This window comes from Rhamphochromis longiceps, linkage group LG11 (genome assembly GCF_057381845.1).
Source record: "Rhamphochromis longiceps isolate RC_006_pf linkage group LG11, R_longiceps_female_GT1.1, whole genome shotgun sequence".
NCBI classification, from domain to species: domain Eukaryota; kingdom Metazoa; phylum Chordata; class Actinopteri; order Cichliformes; family Cichlidae; genus Rhamphochromis; species Rhamphochromis longiceps.
In genome coordinates, this window is record NC_140567.1 from 18,685,877 (window position 1) to 18,708,654 (window position 22,778).

General features: G+C 41.2%; 2 protein-coding genes across 2 annotated transcripts; one reads left to right on the top strand and one right to left on the bottom strand.

Annotated features, from left to right (window-relative positions):
• Positions 1 to 5,596: 5,596 nt before the first annotated feature.
• rnf144b (ring finger protein 144B) lies at positions 5,597 to 17,312 on the bottom strand. Its single transcript, XM_085422601.1, has 8 exons — positions 17,011 to 17,312; positions 13,741 to 14,007; positions 12,382 to 12,486; positions 11,577 to 11,637; positions 9,998 to 10,205; positions 8,692 to 8,836; positions 8,454 to 8,543; positions 5,597 to 6,681 (listed from the first exon to the last, which is right to left on the bottom strand). Exons 2-8 carry the CDS (start codon positions 13,903 to 13,905, stop codon positions 6,508 to 6,510), a joined length of 948 nt encoding a protein of 315 aa, XP_085278727.1. The 5' UTR covers positions 13,906 to 14,007; positions 17,011 to 17,312; the 3' UTR covers positions 5,597 to 6,507.
• A 2,922-nt stretch (positions 17,313 to 20,234) lies between these two features.
• On the top strand, positions 20,235 to 22,776 carry LOC146658851 (uncharacterized). The gene is made up of 5 exons (XM_085421784.1): positions 20,235 to 20,384; positions 20,808 to 20,949; positions 21,160 to 21,198; positions 21,486 to 21,629; positions 21,732 to 22,776. Exons 1-5 carry the CDS (start codon positions 20,301 to 20,303, stop codon positions 21,908 to 21,910), a joined length of 588 nt encoding a protein of 195 aa, XP_085277910.1. The 5' UTR covers positions 20,235 to 20,300; the 3' UTR covers positions 21,911 to 22,776.
• The last annotated feature ends 2 nt before the right edge of the window (positions 22,777 to 22,778 follow it).

The window sequence follows — 22,778 nt, forward strand, 5'->3', positions numbered from 1 at the left end:
CAGCTCATGCGCAGAAGCAATGGATAGGATGGTTTGTCAGGTAGGATGGATTATCAGAACACAACCGCATCATCGCTGCAGATGAAGGTTTGCACATTTTAAGTGGCAGTTGTAAATTTTATAACCTGTAAAGAGAATTAGTGAAACAAATTCATTCATTTTTCTTTCTACTATATCCGCCCGTCCCTTTTTTTACATGAACAACTACAGAAACCACTTGTTCTTTTTGATGGCTAAAACGAAATGGTGCTTTACTGCCACCAACTGGCAGGGAGTGGGAATAACAAACAAGAAGCGTTCATATTCTCTTAAATTGGAAACATTACAACATCTGCATTTCCCGGAGGGGTAGAATTGCAAGGTATCCATCGTCCATCTTTTTAGCACTGCTACTTGAAGCCCACTATAGCGCAAATGCTTACACATTCATAGGCCAATAGTAATATAATAATAGACAATAAAAATATAATCCAAGCAACACAGTGCTTCCAAATCTTGTTTTTCTTTCCTTACACGTTCATTGCTCATACATAAAGGATGAGTGAGTGTGTAACCATCAGTTCAGCCAGTGTTGAAAGTGCAGAGAAAACATAAATATCGTAGAACTAACAGGAGAGTGAGAAGATCCTATGAAACTTGAGAAATCATTGGTGGACTAAACATATGACATGACAGGTCGCCCTCACTGCTGCTGAAAGTGGCACACTTTTGCCCAACGGCATGCCATTAAATGGCAGCAGCAGGAAGAATGCCAGAGTGCACAGAAAAAAATGTATCTGAAAAGCAGTTTCTTCAAAAAACATAACAAAACAACAACAAAAAACCCCAAACAATCTGCATCAGAGACAAAAACTGGCTAAGAAAACAACCAGGTTACAGAAATAAGTTTAATGTTCATTTCTGTCAGAGGGATGTGGACTCAGTCACTGGATTAAAATCCCATTCAGTCAAATATTAGTTTTTATCACCATGGTAGCTTTACTCATCCCTATTTCCTACAGAAATAATGACAGTCAGGTAGATATTTATAGACATTTACCTCCAACATCATTGTTGCTCAGTGGAACTGTGCTGTACTATAAACACACAGTGACGCTGAATTCAACCAAAATAGGAAACTAATAAAGTACATCAGCTCCTTGGCTGCCAACAAGTGATGTATCACCTGACTTGTGGCTAGAATTAGCTAAAAAGCTAAAATAAGCTAATATTCTCCAGTGATTAGCTTATGTTCTTGGTGCTGTTGAGAGAACAAAGGTGGATAAGCAAACGCTTTTTAAGTCACATAAATAACCTCGCATTATCAGAGCAATTTTTACATTTGCTTGCCAATGTTTCAGGTAAAATGTGTTTTAAATCAGCACCACAGATATGTATCATGAAGTTACCTCTTTGTCTTCTTTCAGGGACAGCTACAAAAGTTTTATACATTAATGACGAGCAGCGCTGCTGAAGCATGCAACACCTTTGTGTGCCTGCACTGTAACATCTAGAACTGGACATTTAAACCTGTTTTTGTTGTAACCTATACTGTCATCAGTAGACAAGTTTGTACAGACAAGTTTACAGTAGTTTTATTCCTACTATTACTCTGATGAAATTTAGGCATGCTTTAGCACTTGCCAATGATTGAAAATCCCCGAACTAATAATAGCAGATGAGTGTGTTTACTTGCAGGTTGAGGAAACGACATCATCCTGCAGAAGGTAGCCTCATCGAATTCATCAGGATTATTGATCTTGATCAGTCGACATCTCTTCAGGTGGCGAGTAAGATGCTGAGGTTGAGGATGGAAAAGTCCAGATCGAAGCTGAACCTGAGGGTATCCTTCCACTCCTTGATGACAATTTTGAGTAAGATCACGTAATGGAAAGAGATGCGGACAATGAAGTCATAAATTATGATGTCTGGCTCAGTGAGGACTCTGGATATTACTCACTAAATGAGGATGAGAGATCTAATTTTGGTCTTCTCTCATACAGCAGTTAGCATGAGACATTTTTTGGCAGGGTTATGAGATTGCTGTGACCATCTTGTCGATGCTCCACATGTACTTGTTCTACTTGCAACATGTAACATGTAAAGGATAATGGGCAACATGTTCTACACCAAGAACCTTCAGTCACTCAGAGGTTAGAAGAGGCTGCTCCCTCAACCTCAGGCATCAGCACCACCACAAAGAGGAACAGGGAAGAGAGCTGTCCTGAGCAGGTAAATAGGTGTGAAAAAATATAGAGAGCTGATGAACAACCCGAGAAGTCTCTAACCATCGACTTCAGGGCTCAGCTCTTCAGCCAGGAGAAATGTGGACAGGAACTACTAGGAGTCAGCATTCTCCACATGAGGCATCAGCTTCCATAGGAATGGAAATGGAAAGTCATAGCAAGTCAGCTCCTTTAACTTTACGTTTAAACTCCACTTTTAGTCCTCACAGAAGACTCTGCAAGATGTCTTTTGGGCGCTCATTGTGGGACAATGACAGGAACTCCTGTTGGTACCTGACAACGCCGTTTACTGCAGGATACAGAAACTATGACACCTTTGTCTGTGAAGGTATAGTTTAAAATTTGGTAGCCTTAGCTTCTGGCAGGGCTAGTATAAATTTGGTAGCCTTATGTATGGCAGAGCTAATAAAGCACTTGTTAGTGACTTGCACCTGGGGTTTTCTGTACATATCTGAGAGTTGGATTGTTTAAAACTGATGCAGAAAATGTTACTGACTGTAAGGCAAAAGTGAAGTATATTAGAAGAATCCTGATGGATTTTCATTTGTTTTATTTTTTGCTGAGTGATGCTTGATGGTAGCAGCAGACAGAAATACAAGTGCTTTTTTGTATAGTTTATTAACTTACTCTTTGTATTTAAGGAGTGGGCAGCCACCAATCTAACGCCCGGTGTGTGTAGGGACAGTACCTTGCTCAGGTACCTCAGGGTAGCCATTCGGTAGATTTGAACCCCGGACCTTCCGATCATGGGACAAATTGGGGCGATCATGGCTCAAGAGTTGGGAGTTCGCCTTGTAATCAGAAGGTTGCTGGTTTGAGCCCCAGCTTGGACAGTCTCGGTCGTTGTGTCCTTGGGCAAGACACGTCACCCGTTGCCTACTGGTGGTGTTCAGAGGGCCCGGTGGCGCCAGTGTCTAGCAGCCTCGCCTCTGTCAGTGTGCCCCAGGGTGGTTGCCATCACCAGTGTGTGAATGTGTGTGTGAGTGGGTGGATGACAGGTTGTGTAAAGCACTTTGGGCCCCCTTAGGGACTAGAAAAGCGCTATACAAATACAGACCATTTACCAAACGATCTACCTGCTGAGCTGTTGCCTCCTAGTGGTGCTTGTTTTGCGCCTTTAGATGATCACACAAAGAAAGCAGCAGTGCAGAAGAATGAGTCTCAGTTTACAGCAGTTGTGACAGATGATAATTGAGGCAAAGCCTTTTGTGTTTATTTATAGCTTGCATGTGCACAAATAAGTACTGGAATAACAAGCAGCTGCTTTTCCTGTTTAATTAATTTTCAAGATTAATTAAGAGAAATGAACTCTGCAACACAATACCATGAAGTTTTGTGCAGCATAACAGTTTCTGAAGTAGCAATGTCGTTGCAAGTGTGTCAGTGTGTCAGTATAATCTTATGGGCATATAATCTGTCGTTATATTCACAAGAATCTTGTGTCTTGTGTGAAAAATTACACTACCTAGTGGACACTAGAGGAATAAAAAATAATTGGCAGAGAAGCAATGCAATGGTCACATGTGTCTGTGTGCTGCAGTCAGCAATAAAGTTATGCTGCCACCACGGTCTGCTTCTTATAAACACCAGAAACACTACATCTGTTTTTCCTTACTGTGCGCTCAACTTGTCAATCAGACAAAAAATAGAAAAACAAAAAAGCATCTCTGCTTCGTACAAAGACATCCATTTATCAAGTCTGCAGACTGTCCTAAAAGTTGTTTTTATACTTACAAGAAAATCTGTCTACTAAAGAGAAAAATCAGGTTTTCATGTTAAACAATAAATTTTATTCTCAGGATCCACTGTTTGCCTCTGACTGACTAACATATTTCCTTTATATACGCAGTCTAATCTTTTTAAATGATTATTTGCCTTCTTTCTGCTCGGTTTCTCTGACACCACATCAAATGGATCCAACTCTGTCTTGACATCATTCGACTTTTGTCTATCCTCCGTAGCTCTTCTTTCTCAGCCTTTGCTTTAATCTTGTGAAAAAAATGTCCTTCCCCATGCTATTGTTTTCCCATCAGTTTATGCCTAATAATCAAAAACATCAAGTGACTCCTCTCTGTGGGTTCGCCTCTGACCACAGACCCCCCCAATCATATGACATTAACAGCAAACTGTCTTTCTACATCTCTTGTTGGTCTTGTGACGTGGAAATGTTCTGCCTGAAATGCCCACTTAGCTTCTCAGACTGAACTGAGTGCAGTTTCTTGTTCACACACAGGGTGCCACTGAAATCCCTTTGAAGGTAACCTGTTTAGCCTCTGCTACATTTACCTCGGTCTTTGGGTCGACCCTGAACTGCCCGCACATTTATACGCCGCTAAACTCACTTTATTACTCCCTGTGCTGTTTTCTAATTCTAGTTGGGTCTTTGTAGCAAATTCTTCTATCTAAGGTTAGAGTGGGGTGACCTGTGATCTTCACACTCACCTTCATTTTGAGTGCCATGGATGTTGGAGTGGTTTTGTCCACTCCAACATTCGTGACTCCTACTTCCAAGTCAGTCGCTGTTTCTCCTAGCTCCTAGCTTTGCTTTTGTGGGTAACTTAATTTACAACTTTGACCCATTTCCTCTTGAATTTACATTTATATGAAATATATACTGTGTTTCTAACTGCACGAGTCATGTGGTCTTTTAACCCCTGACACTGCATGACATTGCTTTTGGTGTGTGACACTACAATTGTACAAAGTTGAAATCACAGATATTCTTACTTATGTTCAATCAAAAGTCCGCTTTGTGATATGAATTCTGACCCCACCATCTGAATGTCTCAGGAGAAATTGAGACTCGTGAGACCAGGCAATGTTTTTTTCAATCTTCTATTGTCCAGTTTTAGTGAGCCGCTGTAGCCTATCGAGGTTCAATGTGTTGTCTATTCAGAGATGCTCTCTTCAGCATACCTTGGGTGTAAGAAGTAGTTATTTGTGTTACTGTTAAGAGAATAGTAGTTTGGCTAAACCCTGAAAACGGTTTCTCAGGAAAATCCCAGCAGTTGCTCAGTTCGAATTCAGCAAGTTGTCTTGATAATGGCTACATGACTACATGGATTAAGTTGCTGCCATGTGACTGGTTGATCAGGCATCTGCGTTTGTTGTTGCAGCCAAAGGAAGCAGAAGAGCATCTCTAGATGCACAGCATGTTTAGCAGCTGAAGAGCAGAGCCACATAATGCTATTTACAAGATATCAACGATGTAAAAAGACCAGATAATGGGTCAAAGTTCTTATGGTACACACTTATACCATTAAACTGACAAGCGAATAACTTAAACCATCTTACAGTGCAGTGTTCTGCTAGGAAACCTTGGGTTGTTTGGGCTAGAAATGATAAACGTCAAAGTCACTGTCCAATGCATGTTCAGTTCATCGTGTTTATTTTCCATTTACAATGGCGCTTTTATAAAATATTTGATGCCGAAACATCAAAACAAATGTAGAAATGACACCATACACACATTCCCCATGAATACATATTAACACACTTTAGAAAAGTACACACTGTCCTCTTTAGAGCCTTTGGTCTGGAACATACACCAGGTGGAAACAACAAGCATCTGCAGAAGAAGAGTTCTCTCTGTGCACCATTGAAGCCTTATCGTGTTTCGTATGAGTAAAGATTATACAGTGCACACATGGTTCCAGATGCCTTCTCCTAACACCTTAGAATGTTTTGCATCACTGCGGCGTTTATAACCATGCAGGATCCTGATGGTTGTCCATTTCCATAACGCTAAAATTATTTGCATAAGACAGAATGAAAGGCAAAGCAAATCGAACCAAGCACCAGGCACTGTAGAGCGAGGCACTTGAGCGCCCAACACTTCTGGTTTGGCTTCATGACATTTGGCACATGAGGGTGGCTTTGCACTTTAAACTGCATGTATGTGTTTGTGTAGGTGTGTTGGTGAGAAAAAGAGAGCCCTGTCAAGGGAGATTCACACCTATTGCTGTCTCCTAATTATCTTGTTGTGCCTCTGAAAACTGGCTAGACAAGTGACTTACATTCATTCTCCTCACATTTACACACCCACCATATAAAGTATGCACTCTCGTGATTCAAGAGTGATTTTTGAGCAGCCCTCTCACTGAGGCATAATGTAAAAGTCCGGAAAACCCGCTCACTTAGAGGGCTTCCAAAAAAAAAAAAAAAAAGGTAATCCATTAGTTCATGAGTGTTTTTTATTCCCATCATGCAGCGCTTAAACTTTCCTTGGCATTCATGAGGTTAGCAGAGTGATCCTGTGCGGGCAGATGAAAGCAGGGAGCTGCTATGATGTGGAGGTGTCTGACTGGCTGAGGTCCTTCTTGCTCTTGTTCTTCTTCTTCTTCTTGTCCCCTTTGCAGGGCTTGCAAACACAGCACAGGATGCAGGGCGAGGCCAGCAGGAGGAGAGGTGACGTCACCAGCACAATGATACTGACTCCCACCAGGATCCCCACCACCTGAGCAGAGACACAGCAATAAATACTGTAATTACTCTTCTTATTAGCACTGGGTCAAATGACTGTGTCAAAGGACTTGGTCATAATGGCATCAGAGATTCATCATCTGACTCTCCCTACAGAAGTTGTTCAGTTCCCTGTTTTGGTTTTATAGTTTGTAACTTTACTGTCTTCATTTTCTGTTTAGATTCAGTTCTGGTGCAAACCTTCTTTACATCACCTACCCAGCAATAAACATTCAGAAAACATTAACAGGCAGCTGGTAAACACAACTGAACTTTTGGGAACTATGGAGACTTAAAAAAAATGAAATTAATGAAAGTGAACTTACATTTACCAGCAAGACAGAACCAGGACTTCAACTGTCAAGAAAAGCGACTAAAGAACTCAGTCACTTTTCGAATACTAGGGCTTGCTGTGTGGCTTATGAGTGTATTTTGCTAACTAAGCTTGCTAACTTTGCCGATAACGTAACACTCGTTAATTCACATTAAGTTCACTTTTGACCCCATAAAACCAACCTGGTGGCGGCTAAAATGCAACGCTGAAGTTTCAAAGTGTGAAGCCTAAAAGAAACGAATGATGTTGTTTTAACAAAGTTCCTCTTTTATATACAGTCTGTAGTTTTAAATTACTGTAACTGTTAAAACCTGATAGACTTTATTCATGTTAAATTGTTAAATCATTCATTCAGTAAACTTGATACACATACCATTATATGAATAATCCCTGTATGTGTAAACAAATAAGGCACACATATATATGTACATATCTTCGTGGACTTCCTGGTTTTCTGTTTCCCTTTGACAACACTCCCATGCACAAGCTGAGGTCCGTGGAGACATGTTTTGGAGTGAAAAGGCATGGCCTCCACTTAATCAGATACAGCACATTTGAGATGAACAGGAATGCCAAACTGTGACTCAATCTTTATCAGTCAACCTCAGCAGCTTACCTCAATAATTCTTTGGATGACTGTATGCTGCCGTAGCAGGGCAGACAGTAATAGCTGTGGTAGTGGATGTGACATGTTAAATAACCACAGATACATGTCATATACCGATGTCAACATTGTTTTGGATATGTAGTTACACTAAGGGTCGGCAAAAAACATCGCAGGTTAAATCTAACAGACTCAAGTACTTAAATGCAGCGGTGGAAAAATAATTTAAGGTGAACATACTTAGAGGACCTGTTAGGCAAGGGTGTAACCAGCTCTATAATGAGTTGTTTTGCACGAAACAACTTCGCTGCTGTACTTCAGCTCTTCACATACTTAGCAACCTGTACACACCGAGACGCAATCTGGAGATCCCAAGCAAACTTATCATGTGATAATGGCATTAGAGGAGGAGAAAGCAGAAGGAAAGTAGGTCTGGTGGGCAGTTGTAATCTTTTTGTTGCATAGTTGGTGTCGTTATGGGCCGGGAATTTGAGATTAGCTTAGGGATTTGCTGAGTTTAAAGGATTTCTTCAATGAACTGTGGGAAAACAAGAAGTCGTAAACAGCAAACTATGTGAGGCTTTAATATTCTTAAAGTGATATATAGTAATAAACCAAGCAGCTGATAAACTGAAAGACAGTAATTATGTCCCATGTCTCATGGTGATTGAGAGCTGGGTTGAAGTCCAAAATCCAGGTTATGTGCTGGTATGATTTGACTCAAATCCAGTCCCTGTATACAACAACCAGGTGGTTCTGTGGTCTAATCCATTCAGACAATAACAACATCACAAAATGCCACGCACTGCTGCCTTACAACTGGGCTCACCTGCGTTCTGTTCCACATAACCGAGGCCCTGGAGTGTCCCAGCTTGTTTCTGCATGGCCCCTTATCATAATGTCTCAAAAAGATATCACCCTGCATTTAAACACAACATACACATGCATGCAAAGACGTGAACAGGTGACTATGCAGCAAAGGAAATATTCCATTTGAATTTGGAAAAAAAGAAAGAAAAAAAGAAAAATGCATCACAGCTATTGTTTAGTTAGCAGGGGAGACTTACATCCAGATTCTGCAGACAGTACCAGCAGAAGGTGTGTTTGCAGCTTTTACACAGCATCTGTGCACAGCCTTGGTTTCTCTCGATGTAGATACCACACATAGGACACTGCTTGATGGGCATGTCAGAGTCACTGTCTGAGCGTGTCCTGTGAATTGGAACAAAGGCACACACGAGGAATGCCGTTAATGCCGCGAGGGCCTCCAGGCAGTGCGTGCAATCTTTATTTAGAGGCAAAGGTGAAGGGTTGTTATTCAATGTAAAGTGGGAAGCAGAGTCTTGAAGTTATGGTTAAGAGTTTACAAATACATATTTCTCAAGGCCGTTTCTTTAAACGCGCTAAAGGTAACATCTCTCTCATTCTAGATGTCATGCAGCCCTCAAAAAACCCTGTTTTTGATTAATACGAGATAGCAGAAGCTATCGCAGCTCATGTGATGTCAGAAAATAATACTGCAAAAAACACAAACAACAAATCTGCTCAAAAACACAAAGTCAGCAGGAGACAGAGACCAGTTCCTTGTTTTAAAAGAGGAAATTGAGCATTGTTTTGGGAAATAAAACTATAAGATATAAGATAAAATGCAAATGTAAAAACTACTGAAAGCCTCTGCAGGCTGAAAACCCCCCAGATATTATGCTGCCACGTTTGACTCAAAAGTGGATTTTAACTCATCTTTCTCATCCCCAGCGCAGGGATCATCACTTCACTGCTGTACAGTGAGGTAATTGGATCGGTGCCCATCCTCCTCCTCCTCTGTTTGGCACAGAGACAATGGAATTCCGATATAACTCAGTGACTCCCCAGTGACATCATTCAGTCTGGCAGAGTCACAGCTCAGCGCAGCGCAGTAATGTCCCTGCTCAACTGGGACGCTTCTGAGGCACACTAAGTTATTAATCCTGAAATAATGTTTTTATAGAGCAAAGGGTTTCTACAGAGAGATGAGGAGCTACCCATCACTTATGTGATTCATTCAGTGTGCTGTGAACATCCTACACCGGTGAAAGTTAGGTCTTTTATGTCAAAGGAAAGTCTGGGATTTTCCTCATGGTGTAAAACACCACAATTGAAAATAAATGTAATCCACGTAATGTCAGAGAAAAATTCATCTGCCTCTGTCATTTCATCACATGCATGGCAACTGATTTGTGCAATCATGCATTGCTCACCAGTTTGGTTACAGCAAGTCTATCTCAGTGTCCTGACCTAATACCCTCCTCCAGCTTTTAGCCCAGTATCATTTCCAAAGTGCAGCTCTGTGGCTGCAGGCAGTGGGCAGCGGACCAAGAGGCTGGCTTTACTGACCTGCTTTGATGAGAAGGCGTCATCATGGCCTGCCGCTCGGGGCAAGCGTGGCCATCCTGCCAGGGCCCTCTGCAGCCGGAGCAGAAGACGGTGTGACAGGTCGGGCAGGGCACAGCGGCGGGGTGGCCTTCGGTGCTCTGCTCCACATTACACACAGCCTGACATTCAAGCACCGGGCACCAGGCTTTACTGTGGTCAAGCTTCACTCCTGTGGAGAGGAAAAGAACGGATGAGGCACATAGTCAAGATTTTGTAATTTAACTCTTTCTGTCAGTATCACTAGCATTAAAGCCACATGCCAGGAAGCAGAGTTTAAAAAAAGATAATCAAAAGCTCCAGTGGTTAGAACATTTTTGGAGTGGCTCAGATCAAAGATCACAGCTAGAGGACGATCGTTATTATTCACTGTAAACTTTTTTTAAAGGAGCAGAAGCACTAATTAAATAAAACAAACTGTGACAAACTCGCATAGAAAAAACATAGTATTTTAAAATACCTGTGGTGGCCAATAGTACCAGCCTCCTAGAATATACACCTGTGGTATCAATTTCAAAATAAAATACAACATCCCATCAGTCTTTTAAGGCTGAGGGGTAAAAAGCCAACGAGAGTGAGTCATCATGAATAAACAGATTTTTCCACTGTTATCAAATTGTTTTGGGCAGGATTATTTACCTTTTCCCACCATTATCAAGTATTATTTATTGTGACGATCAGCTACTTTTACCTTTATTAGATGTTTTCGCCACAATTATGAAGCAGTTATTAAGTAATCGTTGCTAATTATCGAGTAATTTTTATCATTACAAAATATTTTTTCCATCATCATCAAGCAACATCAAACAAACATTTTCACCTTTAACATATAATTCTATCTAACAAAGGCATGCATTTGATTGGTTATTTCTGAAGATCAACAGTTTTCCTACAGGCTTTTGAGGAGTTGTGAAGAATGGGATTTTCCCTTTCTGAAGAAAATGAGCGTGACGTGTCGCAGACAAAACAAAAGCAATCACTGTGAGCTGACTCAAACCCTTTACACTCCCAGCACATGCTTTCACTATGAATCATAACAAAAGGGACAACTGTAGTAAGACCGACTGCACTTTGCACTTTTTTGTTCTTACAATAACACGAGTTTTATGATTTATGGACGGAGTAAACAATAACTGTTATTGGATTTGCAGTGTATTATTGCTGTGCAAATAGAAAATGTCAATATAGCTGCACAGCAAACTACCCCTTTGTTTGCAGCTTATAAATATCAACAGTGTTTCCCACAGAGGTGCTGTTTGCCTTCACAAACATTTACCTAACCAGTAGTACACAATTTATCTCCACTGAGAATCTCTTTTCTTCAGATTAACAGATTATTAACATGGGTGTCTTATAGTAGTAACCCCTTTATTGTTTGATAGCTAGAATTTAAGTAACCTCTAGGCTAAAACTGTACCAGAATTAAACAGAACACAAAAAAAGCCTCACAATATGCCAGGCATGTTAAGATAAATACTGGCTGGGACTGTTTGTGTGACCTGCCTGTCATCAGACAATAGCATGTAAACACAACAGTGCTTACCTCTCTCAAACTTGAGACGCAGATACAGCTCCACCTGACCTGCTGCTGCCAAAGCAGCTATCTGCAATCACACAGAGGTACTTCAATTATTTTACTGACTCAGATTTTATGATGCAGATTTCAGAGATGTGGAAAAAACAGCACTTTGGATACTAGACTTCCTGAAGCTTGTGATAACATGTTCAAAACCAAAATCTTTCATGGTGCTCTAGATAAAAATGAGGTTGTTTACCATCATAGTTGACAATCTGACACTTCAAGTCATCTGCAATTTGCAGCATTATTTTCTAAAACTCATAAGCTGTTAAAAATGACACACTTTGCAGTATTTTCCAGAAAAACACTACTAAAGGATGGACTTCCTAGCACAAGAGTCTTAATAAAGTTGTATTCTGATTAGCAGAAGATTAAGGAAGGGGCACTTTTCATGTGGTTTTGAGTCAGCATTTTCAGCCTCCCCACTGAAACGTTTACTATGTATTGTTTTAATGTTTCCATCTGACGTCATTTCATTTATAGCGATTCACCCCTGAAACCAAAACTAGTTTCTTCAGAACTGTGATTAAGGGTGGATGTGCAGTATTTACACAATTTACACACTGTAAAAAGACAAGCGTGAAAGTCCAGCTTCCTATTTCTTGAGAAGTACGGCAATGGCCTTTATGTCTGAAACCAAACCGGTTGAACCACCAACCTGGGACATTCGAGGAATGTGCAACAACAAAAACGCAGATCACTGATCATGTTTGCATTTTATCTCCTCTCATCATTTTTTCTGCTATGTGCATTGTTGCACAGGCCGTACCTCTGAGTCCAGCAGCACTCCAGTCTTTCGGCACGCCATGTCGGGGCAGGTGATTGGTGCCCCCCCACCCTCCATTATGGCTAGCTGAACATACTGCTGCAAACACTGAAGAGGGAAGAAGGACAATAGGGCATTAGACTGGACGTTTAATCAGACAGGGAGAACTGTCATATGCTCGCCAGCAGCATTTTATCTGAAACAAGTGCAGGAGCTCAGAGAGCCACAATGTTACTCAGGACGAAATGAAAGGAAGATGTTGGGTTAAACCGGGCAGCTGAAATGTCACAGATAGAGAGCTTCCTCACGAGTGCTCACAGAGTCAAAAGTCATGTGTTGCCCAAGCCATGACATTGAGTAAGGCAGGAGAAACTGTGGAAGCACTGTTCATAAAAGCAGTGCTGTTTTCAAAAATTAAAGTTAAAAAATTCTTTAAAGAAGAAAAACTTTTGCATGAGCACAAACCTGTGCTTCCTGTGTGAATACAGCCCTAACACAGCATGAAGCACTGATCACACAAACAGAGCTGGAACAACACCAGGAACACGGTGTGCTCTTTAAGCAGACAGAAGGAGATGGTTCACATTTTTATACTAAAGATAAGTACGTGTTTCAGTATCAATTTCCCTCGCTGTGTCGTACCCTGCGCATGTACGTGAGGTTTATCTGTGCGACCTTGTGCGTGCCGCTCTGACAAATGCAGCGAGCTTGGAAAGAGATTAACACCTGCCACTATCTGGCTCCGTTTTGATATGCAGGCAGGCACGCTTGAGACCAGAACAGTGCAGCAGCGGACCTTTGCACTCCTGTTATAAATATTACAGCTCTGTTATCTAAAGATAGCGCTTCTCATCATCTCACATGAAGGAGTGAAACTGAAACTCAGGATAAGTTTGTGAGTTTAAAAACAAAGAGCGAAGCGATAAAGCACATGAGAAAAAAAATTCCATGGACAATTCAAAGACGGTAAATGTGAAAGACAGACAGCCCTGTGTTGAAATCAGCATAATTTTACTGGAATGGAAGTGTGATAGATTTGCCTATAAAAGGATCTATTACTGTATACGGTCATAAAGGAGGAAGTGGTGTTGTAATAATAAAAAAAAAAAAGAAAAAAAAAATCTCATTCCAAGTAATTTAAACGCCGGACATTTGCCTAAATTGCCCAAATTGTAAAAAGCTGGTTTTGGATCACTGTCCTGAAATTTTCAGCACCTGCAGGAAATGATTAAACGCATGAGAAATGAAATAAATATATTTATATAGCTTGACACATGCACTCTGAGTCACTGACTCAAATGAAGACCTGGACACGATGAGAAGCAGCTCCTGAAAAAACCTGAATGCATCATCTGTACCTACCGCTGTGCAGTAGATGCACTTGCAGCTCTGCAGTCCTGTGGTGGCTGTCGATGGCTGCTCGCTGAGGCACAGTTTGCAGAACACCTGCAGGTTGGCGGCAGCCTCGGGCGTCTCCGGAGCTGACTCCCGGGCTTCCCGGCTCACGGTGGGACTCCCGCTGGCCATGACGAGGCGAGGCCGGCCGGCAGGAAAAGAAGTCACGAGGACGAATCAAGCCTCTCTTAGCCTTTCTGCTGGGAACGGAGAGCAGCCATGGCCTCCATGTTCCTAAAAAGCAGAAACAGCACTAATCTATTTGTCTATTCAGTATGGGTGTAACTCTTTGCTTTCCCTTCCCTGTCAGACAACACTGCACCCTCTTTCTAAAAACCGCCATCCCATTCTGATAACTGATGTAGCAACTCTGATGATTTCAGCTATGCCTGCAGCAATGCCCTGTGATTGTTTTGTTAAAGGAGTGACGATTACTCACAGCTTAAAGCTGCGTGATGTACGAAGCAAATTTGAGTTACAGTATGTGTTATTGCTACAGTAATATGAAAACAGCCTCATTATCCTTTGTTGTGTCTCCATATATTCTTGCCATTTTCAAGTCCAGAGTCCAAGGCGTGTGTTTACTAAGCCCGCAGTTATTGAGCAGCGCTTCATTTATCCTGACAGGAAGAACTGGCTACTGACTGTCACGTCCACTTTACAGAAACACGGCAAAGTCTTGTGTAATTATAGGTTGGGATTTTGTGAACATAATGCCTCAAGAGACTAAATTACATCAGGGGAAAGGTGGTTTTGAACACTCTGAACTGTAGTTAAGTTTAAAAAGTATTAAAAGCAATTAGCCGAGACAGAATGGTGATGCCCCACACGCTTGTGGGGATAGGTTGATTGGATAATCCAAATTGTCACTAGGTGTGAATGTGCGAATGAGTGTGAATGGTTGTCTGTCCTTGTGTGTTAGCCCTGCGACAGACTGGCGACCTGTCCAGGGTGTAGCCTGCCTCTCGCCCTATGACAGCTGGGATAGGCTCCAGCGCCCCCCGCGACCCTGAAAAAGGATAAGCGGAAGCGAATGGATGGGATGGATGGAGAATGGTGATGCTTCACGTCGTCTTTGCTTCAGTATTTAGTTGAAGCTGAACCTCTGAATCGGGCTTTGTAGGAGCAGCATGGTGACCTTGTTTTTGCGTTTATGGTGACACCCTCTGTAGCGCCCACTGCCACAAATGGGAGAGAGCTTTCTCTGAGCTAACAAAGAGAGAAAGACAAAAAAAAAAAACCCCAATACAAAACAAAACAAAACTAGGAAATATGTATTTTATTCTCTGAAATGCCTTTCAGTGTGTGTATTATCACATCATTATTATTAGTCTAAATGACATGTGAGATTCCCAGTGATTTCAGTCTGGACCAAATTAGTGAACTGGCTAACCAGCCAATACCAACATATTACCATCTACAAAGCCACAATGCAAACCTTCTTTGCTTATGAAAAAAATAAAAATAATTATGGACGACTCATTTTAGGACAGCAAGACAAAGGTGAGTAAAACTCTAGTCTGAACTTAAAGGAAACTCAAGTCACCCTCCAAAAAATCCCTTTTGGTTCAGCCCTGTTCCAAAAAGCATGAGAAATAATAACCCCATAATCTGGGATTTGAGATTAATCGCATGGACAACAGTGGTTGGACAGAGAACAGGGTCACACAGGAAACTGTGGCGTTAAAAAACACACTGTGCAGCCTGAGCAGCTGCTGAAATCACACATGATCTTGTACATGATGTTCTCTGCTTCAGCAGCCTATCAATGTTGGCTGGAAACTTTGGAGCCGTTCAATCAATATAGCAAACTCCGCCACTGGTGTCCTCCTTTGTAGTGTGTTAATGATCATTCCCTGGTAACACACACGATAGCTGGGCATGCTGAGCTCTGTGCACGTTGCTATTTTTGCACAGTCATAGTCTGCTCTCCTGCACTACTTACAGGCAGACGTGCTGAGCCGGCTGCAGTCATCGTCCCACAATGCCGTCAGCCTGTCCTGTCCTGCCTGAGCATAACCACCCCTGTGGTTTCGCATGGGAAATTACAGCTTTCGTGCCTGCTAGCCTTGCTTCATGGAAACTCCAGCATTATTAACAAAGTGAAGCCTTCATCCCGAAGCAACTTCAAAGTTTAGAATTTAAGATTACCTGGGTAACTTTCAGTCAACATATCAGGCGGAAGGCTTCATATCTTAGAAAATTTGATAAATCACATTTGTGATTGTCATCTGCCTTTCAGATCATGGATAAAAAGTAATTGTGATGTTTTCAGTGCTGCACACACAGCGAGTGTAAGGTGGAACAAATGATTACTTTGCACCTAAATTTAAATAAGTATCAATGCAAAGTCCTAACAACCGGAATCTTTAATCCAAAGCCTTTACTTTCAGAACTGTCCTTCAAAAAAACACACAAAAAAACCTTTCTGATTGTAATCCAAAAGCTCACATTCAACCTCGAATCTCCACTGTTGCAGCACTTCCTTAATTAGAATGCTTTTGTGTGCAATTGCTTTCTTTTTCCGTGTGGAAGCTGGCCATTCAGCGATTAAAACCCTTCACGGATCAAGGTCTAAATGGCATTCCAGACATTGAGGGCAGGGTGAAGTGGGGTGAGGTGGTGGGGATCAAAGCATCATTGTTGACCTGGGAGGCAGAAACGGAAAAACCAGATCTGCCTGGTAAAAAGCTGCTGCTGCTTTCACACAGACTGTCACTGTTCTGTGGAAGGAGACAGCAGAGAGTGTGCACTGGGGTAGTAGAATTTATATGGCATCATTTGTACGTTTCCAATCACACCATGTGTGTGTGTGTCTTTTTGGGGTTTTTGTTTTTGTTTGTGTGTGTGTGTGTGTGTGTGTGTGTGGGTGTGTGTGTGGGTGGTGCATAGAATAAAATGGCACATAAAGTTGAAACATAGCAGAAGGAAATGACAGTGTGGGAAAATGTAAGCCTTGATGGTAATGCTCACCAGTTAATCACAAGTGTGCTCGGTACAGATATGATTTAAAGGCTGCCTTTGTGCATGCATATTCCCAGACTGCTGATATCTGGTCTTTCTGCACTGCGATCAACCACAAACACACACGTGAAATCTGAGACATCTGCAGCTGTGTCAAGGTTGTAGACCAGCACAGGTCACAGAGCGCTTTTTTCATACGCTTTTTTCTATGATACCACCTTAATGAACAGCTTTGAGGGTGGACAGTACAGGTACAAATGGTGCGGAACCTACCTTCCCTGTGGACCACTGGGCGTAGAAGCAGTCTGAGTCCAGATCCACAGCCGCAGTGCTCTTGTTACTGTGGTACAGACACATGTGTTATAACACAGTCTGGTGCTGTAATAACCTGCTGTCAACGCCTAATGCCACTGCGGCCGTCTCGATACCGCCTCCTCCAAGTGCGTTGCGGGATTAAAGAAAATCTAAATCATGTTTAACCCTCCTGCTCTCTCCTGTCCTGCTCTCTGCTTGTGTCTGAGTTTCGGTTCTCCTGCCTCTCGTCCCCATCCAGGAAGCAGCGCTCTTTGCTCTCCACTTATCTGGACTCTCGACTGCGCCTGCTGGCTGCTTCAATAAACTCATGCTGCTTTCAAGTACTGTCGGAAATGATCCCGCAGGAACAAAAAGAAGGCTTGACATAAACGATATTCCTGCAGCATAAATTTTTGATGGCACGGTTGTTGTCTGTAGTAGAAATAACTATGCCAAGTTCATGTCATCAATTCAAGCTCAGGCTATCAGAATTTACAATCTTAAAATGTGGGCATTACTTGAGTAAAGGGGCTATTTGCATTTTGGGACATTTTTCGGAGCTACTTGTGCACGAGCTAGCTGAGCCATAGCTTGTGACTTTACGAAACAAATTCTAGCTAAAAAAGAAAGACAAAGGAAAACAAATGCAGTTTTAATGATTACTCTTAGAATAAATATTCAGCATATCTACAAACCCTTACCTCTTCTAGCCCCCCAGACAGAAAAACACTTAGTTCACAGTGCAACAACTTCCTCTAGGGTTCTGGTTCACCTAGCAACCACAGCCTCATAAAACAAATCAGAATGGCCTCTGTTGCCTTGGCGTTGTGGTGCAAACAGTGGTACAAAAATGAAAAACAGATTATGGTGCTCAATACATACAAAATCCACCTGTATGCAGATGCTCTTTAATCAGAACAATATGTTTAATGATAACATATAATTATTGTTGTTATCCATGTTATTTTTAAATTTACCGTTCAGAAAATTTCTGGAAAGTTTCTGGAAACATGGAAACCCTTCTATAAGGGAAATGATTGGGTCGTACACCAACGAGACAATGACATCAAGCATACTTCAACGGAATCTGGAGTACTGGAACTGATGGATTGGGCACGTCAAAGTCTGGACTTAAATCCTATTGAACAGATTTGGAATTTAGTGGTCTTAAAGATGGATCGCAAAAAAAGTTTCATCCAAAAGAAGGAAGCAAAGAAACTTGTGAAAAGTACATAAAATAATGGCAGCAAGAATGCGAGCTGCTGTCAAGGCCAAAGGAGGCTATAGGAAATATTATATTCTTCGATTATTATGTGTGAATAAGGACTGTTATTTCAGTTTGTTATTTGCTTAATAAGTAACAATATCATTTTTGGTTATAAACGCATTTTTGCTTGCATTTTCTTGTCTTTATGACATTATTATTAGGCCTGTTAGTTTGTTAAGATTGTTACTCCAACTGCTCAGTGCCCTGAGGTACTGGTCCCGATCAGTGTTGGTCAAGTTACTTGAAAAAGTAATCAGTAACTAATTACTGATTACGTCCCCCAAAAAGTAATCCCGTTACTTTACTGATTACTTATTTTCAAAAGTAATTAATTACTTACTTACTTAGTTACTTTTTAAAAACACGATTTTCAACCTGAATAGGTGATAAAGCGATAGAGCTTTCAGCCCAATTCTACTTTTTCTACATAATCCATCATACAAAATGTAATCAAATGGAAAAGTCTCTTTTTTTAACTTGTTTTATCAGTTTTAATCTTTTAACTTTATGCATCAAGCAAAAATTTAATTATATGCAACATTCTCTGACTTGAATAAATTAGTTTAACATTTAAACCTATTTTCTACACATTCCAGCTCATAAAATAAAATATTTTTTGTGTTTACACTCACTCTTTCAAATAGATGCAAGTAAAACACAGCAGAAAATAAATAAAGTCAAAGACTAAGCGGTCCTGTTGCTCTATTGCTCTAAAAAGTAATCAGATTACAGTAACACGTTACTTGTAACGCATTACTGCCCATCTCTGGTCCCGATAGATTGCAACCTCCTGATGGACTGCAGCCCCCTGCAGTAATCTTCCTTGCCCGTCTGTGTCCTGGATGTATACAGGTGTGCAGAAATGGAGAAAGATGTAAGAAAGATATCATCTTACTTGTAATGCAATAACCAATTTTAGAGTTTTGTGGTCAGGTTTATGACGAGCCATGTTTAACTGACAAAAGCTAAACAAGGGGTTTGTGGTCATTGTTAGGTTACATGACGGGTAGCAGGCATCGATTTATATTTAAGGCAATGATGATTAGATTTCCTTTTTATAGTAGCTTTATACTCTCAAGGGGTTAGAAATCAGACATATGCCTTGTGAAACATCTGCTCTAACCCGCCCAGCTTCGACAGGTAAATGCTACTTATATAATAATCGGACATGGGGGCTAGAATAAGCTTTAATACATTACAAGAAAACATTTTAAAAGTTGATTCGTGATTTTACACTAATTTCTGGGTCTTTGTTGCTGTGTGCCATATTAGCTTACGGTAGATGCCCACAGTTTGCCTCGCCACTGAAACAGTATGCGTGTGCGGGGATGCCCCATTACCTCATGAGAATGACCGGTTATTGTTTATCTTGTTAACAGTCTTTATCTGCTTTATATACATCTATAACTATACTTATTTCATGTAATACCATAATTTAGAAGAACAAATGGTTGATATCTGACTTTATTGGGCGCATTTAAAAAGATTTCACTCACACATTGAAAAGATTTCTCTGTTAGGCTACCCTGCTAGCAGCCTCAGCAGGCTAACCACAAACCAAAACCTACTTGCACGAAGTTGCATCATTTCATGCTATCGGCCTCGATGCTACAGTGCAAAATATAAGTAATTTAGATTTGATCGTGTCTTTTTTGTTAATAAATCATTAGGACATGTTTTGGATTTCAAGGGGAAAATAAAAAGTCCGAGGTTTAGTGAAGGTCGCATCTGCGTGAAAATAAAGAAGGAAATCTTTAACTTAGTGTTTAACAGCATCTCTAATGTTACTGTCTCATCACAATCACATAAAACACAAAAGTGTAACAGAATAATGTCCACAGCAATACAAACATTACAGAGAAACCCCTCTGAACCTGAAGTTAACTGCATGGAAACCCCGAGTTAAAGTGCGCATGCGCAGGGGCTTTTCCCAAACTACGGTTTATCAGTCGGCGTGAGTACGAGTGCGTCTCACAAGGACAGTATCACAAACTGGCGAAAGATGGATAGCACTGACCCTCTGCCACTGTCTCCTTTTATTAACAACAGCTTTGCAAAGACGAAAGAAGGAAGCTTGTTAAATCAGGTGAGATTATTTAGAGCTTTCTGCTTCAATAACGGGCGGGATGTCATGTCTGAAATCTGAGTATGCCTCTCTTCTAAGTTATCATGTCCTATTGTAGAATACCATGTATTTCATTTCACTATTTGTAATGTGGGGGAAATACTTTTAAAGTAGTTTTGCTTAAGTTTAAAACTTCTTTGGGATGTAGCACGGTTTCCGTGTTTTGTTCGTGAAGAAAGAAAATTCTCATCGACTTGTTGTAGGGAAGACGTCACGTGACCTAGATATAATACACAGGTGGCCTGTCCGGGTGGGATGTGGTTTGCAGACGAAAAAACCGCCGACTCAGTTGCCTCTGCAGAAAAACACGTTTTCATTTTAAAAGACGTCATGTCATCCATACTCATATTTTTTTAATGTATTTTTTGTGCCCCCTCCCTCCAGGTGATGCCATCTAAAACCTCCACCGTGGCCACCGTGATCCAATTGGTGCAAAGAGCGGTGCAGAAGAGCTGCATAAGGGCCTGTCAGCTGCTCTGCCTGCCTTTTGACCCTGTGATGTGTGAAAAAGTCACATGTTGCTCAGGTAAAAAACAAAAACAAAACCGAACAAAAATGACTTTATTGGAGGTAGATTTTACATTTATTCTTTACATAACTATAATTGCATGAATACATCTGTTTATTTGTGTTTTGTCGTTATAATCACGATGAACTTTCAGTTTGTCTGTGTAAGCTGGAAAGATAATGTGTCATTAGTAAAAAAGTAACCTTCCCTCTCTTATTGCCTTTACAGCTAAAACTCATCAGCCCAAGGAGAATAAAAACATTCAAGGTAACATTTTAACTTTATATGTTCAATAAAACGTTGGCTTCCTTAAATCTTTTTTGGTAAAATCTTTTGCTTCCCCTTTTCCCCATCTTTATGTTTTCCATTACTTATTTTTCACGAGCCTGGAGGCGTACTGCATTGCGGTTCATTACACATATTAATTGTATGCGTGATGGAAGTTTTTTTTTTGACGTTCGCCGCACATTCAGGAACTTAAAACTGTGACATCACTATGGATCAACAACTTCTCATTTTCTCTTCCCTTTTCTCCTGCTTTCCCCGTCACACAGCAATGGCCCTTCAGAGTCCGCCGTCAACAATACTGATCGTCAACATCAGCAACTCCACGTTGATTGACTGCGTCATTGGAAACGGCACCCATACAGTGGCCGAGTGTCAGCCTCTCATGCAGGAAACTGAGCGCCACATGAAAGGTGTGTAACAGCAAAGCCTGGCCAGCTGAACATCTCTTTAAAATACGCTATGCCGACTGCACTCATGTGAAGTGCAAGCTTTTAATTTGAGTTGTGTTACAGGTCAGATGAGGTTTAGCTGCTACGGTGGGAAACAGGAGTCAGCACAGGATGCTGCTTTGCCACCACTTCCTCCATCAGAAGAGCATCCGAGTGTCAGCATCCACAGCTCCCACGTCAGCTACACCATCATTGGAGACAACAACAGCATGCATGTTGATATGAGCCAGCCGTCCAGCTAAAACGGAAGATTCACAAGTGTGCCACATGTACACACACATGCAGACTCAAGAAACACTGTAGCCACGATTATAACTTCAGCTTAGTATCAGGGCAAACATTTTCAGTCTGGAGGTGAGAGGTAACAATGTCTCTGCTAATCAAAAACTCTGCCAGATAAGCAGTTTATTATTATAAAACACAAAAAAGAGCTGTTTTGTGGGCATTTTGACCATCATGACTGTTGATTTTTCGCTCTGGTCTCTTTTAGTTGACATGAGGGAAAGCTTTTTGTTTGTTATGTAAATGTTCTAATCGGGGGCAATCATGGCTCAAGAGTTGGGAGTTCGCCTTGTAATCGGAAGGTTGCTGGTTCAAGCCCCAGCTTGGACAGTCTCGGTCGTTGTGTCCTTGAGCAAGACACTTCACTCGTTGCCTACTGGTGGTGGTCAGAGGGCCCGGTTGCGCCAGTGTCCGGCAGCCTCGCTTCTGTCAGTGCGCCCCAGGGTGTCTGTGGCTACAATGTAGCTTGCCATCACCAGTGTGTGAATGGGTGGATGACAGGTTGTGTAAAGTGCTTTGGGGTCCTTAGGGACTAGTAAAGCGCTATACAAATACAGGCCATTTACCAAATGTTATCTTATGTCTGTCACGTCATGATATGGGCTTGGGTTAAAATGTATGGCCTATGGTCATTAAAAGTAGACTATTTAGTAGTATTTATTACCAGAGGTAATTTTGATTTCCTGTGTCTCTATATTTGATATTGCTTAATATAAAATAACTGTGACTTTGTTATGTACATAAAACTGAGTAAGAGGACTATGAATGAATGAGTTTTAACTGTTGTAACGGTAACTGCTATTATATTTATAATAAAGACTTCACATA

Bases quoted from the DNA above. Each gene is read 5' to 3' on its own strand.
- rnf144b (XM_085422601.1), bottom strand. From the start codon at position 13,905: ATGGCCAGCGGGAGTCCCACCGTGAGCCGGGAAGCCCGGGAGTCAGCT. The intron at 11,638-12,381 runs GTACGGCCTGTG...GTGTGATTGCAG, and splicing joins GAGTGCTGCTGGACTCAGAG to ATAGCTGCTTTGGCAGCAGC. The intron at 10,206-11,576 runs GTAAGCACTGTT...TCCTCTCCACAG, and splicing joins GCGTCTCAAGTTTGAGAGAG to GAGTGAAGCTTGACCACAGT.
- LOC146658851 (XM_085421784.1), top strand. From the start codon at position 20,301: ATGGATAGCACTGACCCTCTGCCACTGTCTCCTTTTATTAACAACAGC. The intron at 20,385-20,807 runs GTGAGATTATTT...CCCTCCCTCCAG, and splicing joins AAGGAAGCTTGTTAAATCAG to GTGATGCCATCTAAAACCTC. The intron at 20,950-21,159 runs GTAAAAAACAAA...TTGCCTTTACAG, and splicing joins AAAAGTCACATGTTGCTCAG to CTAAAACTCATCAGCCCAAG.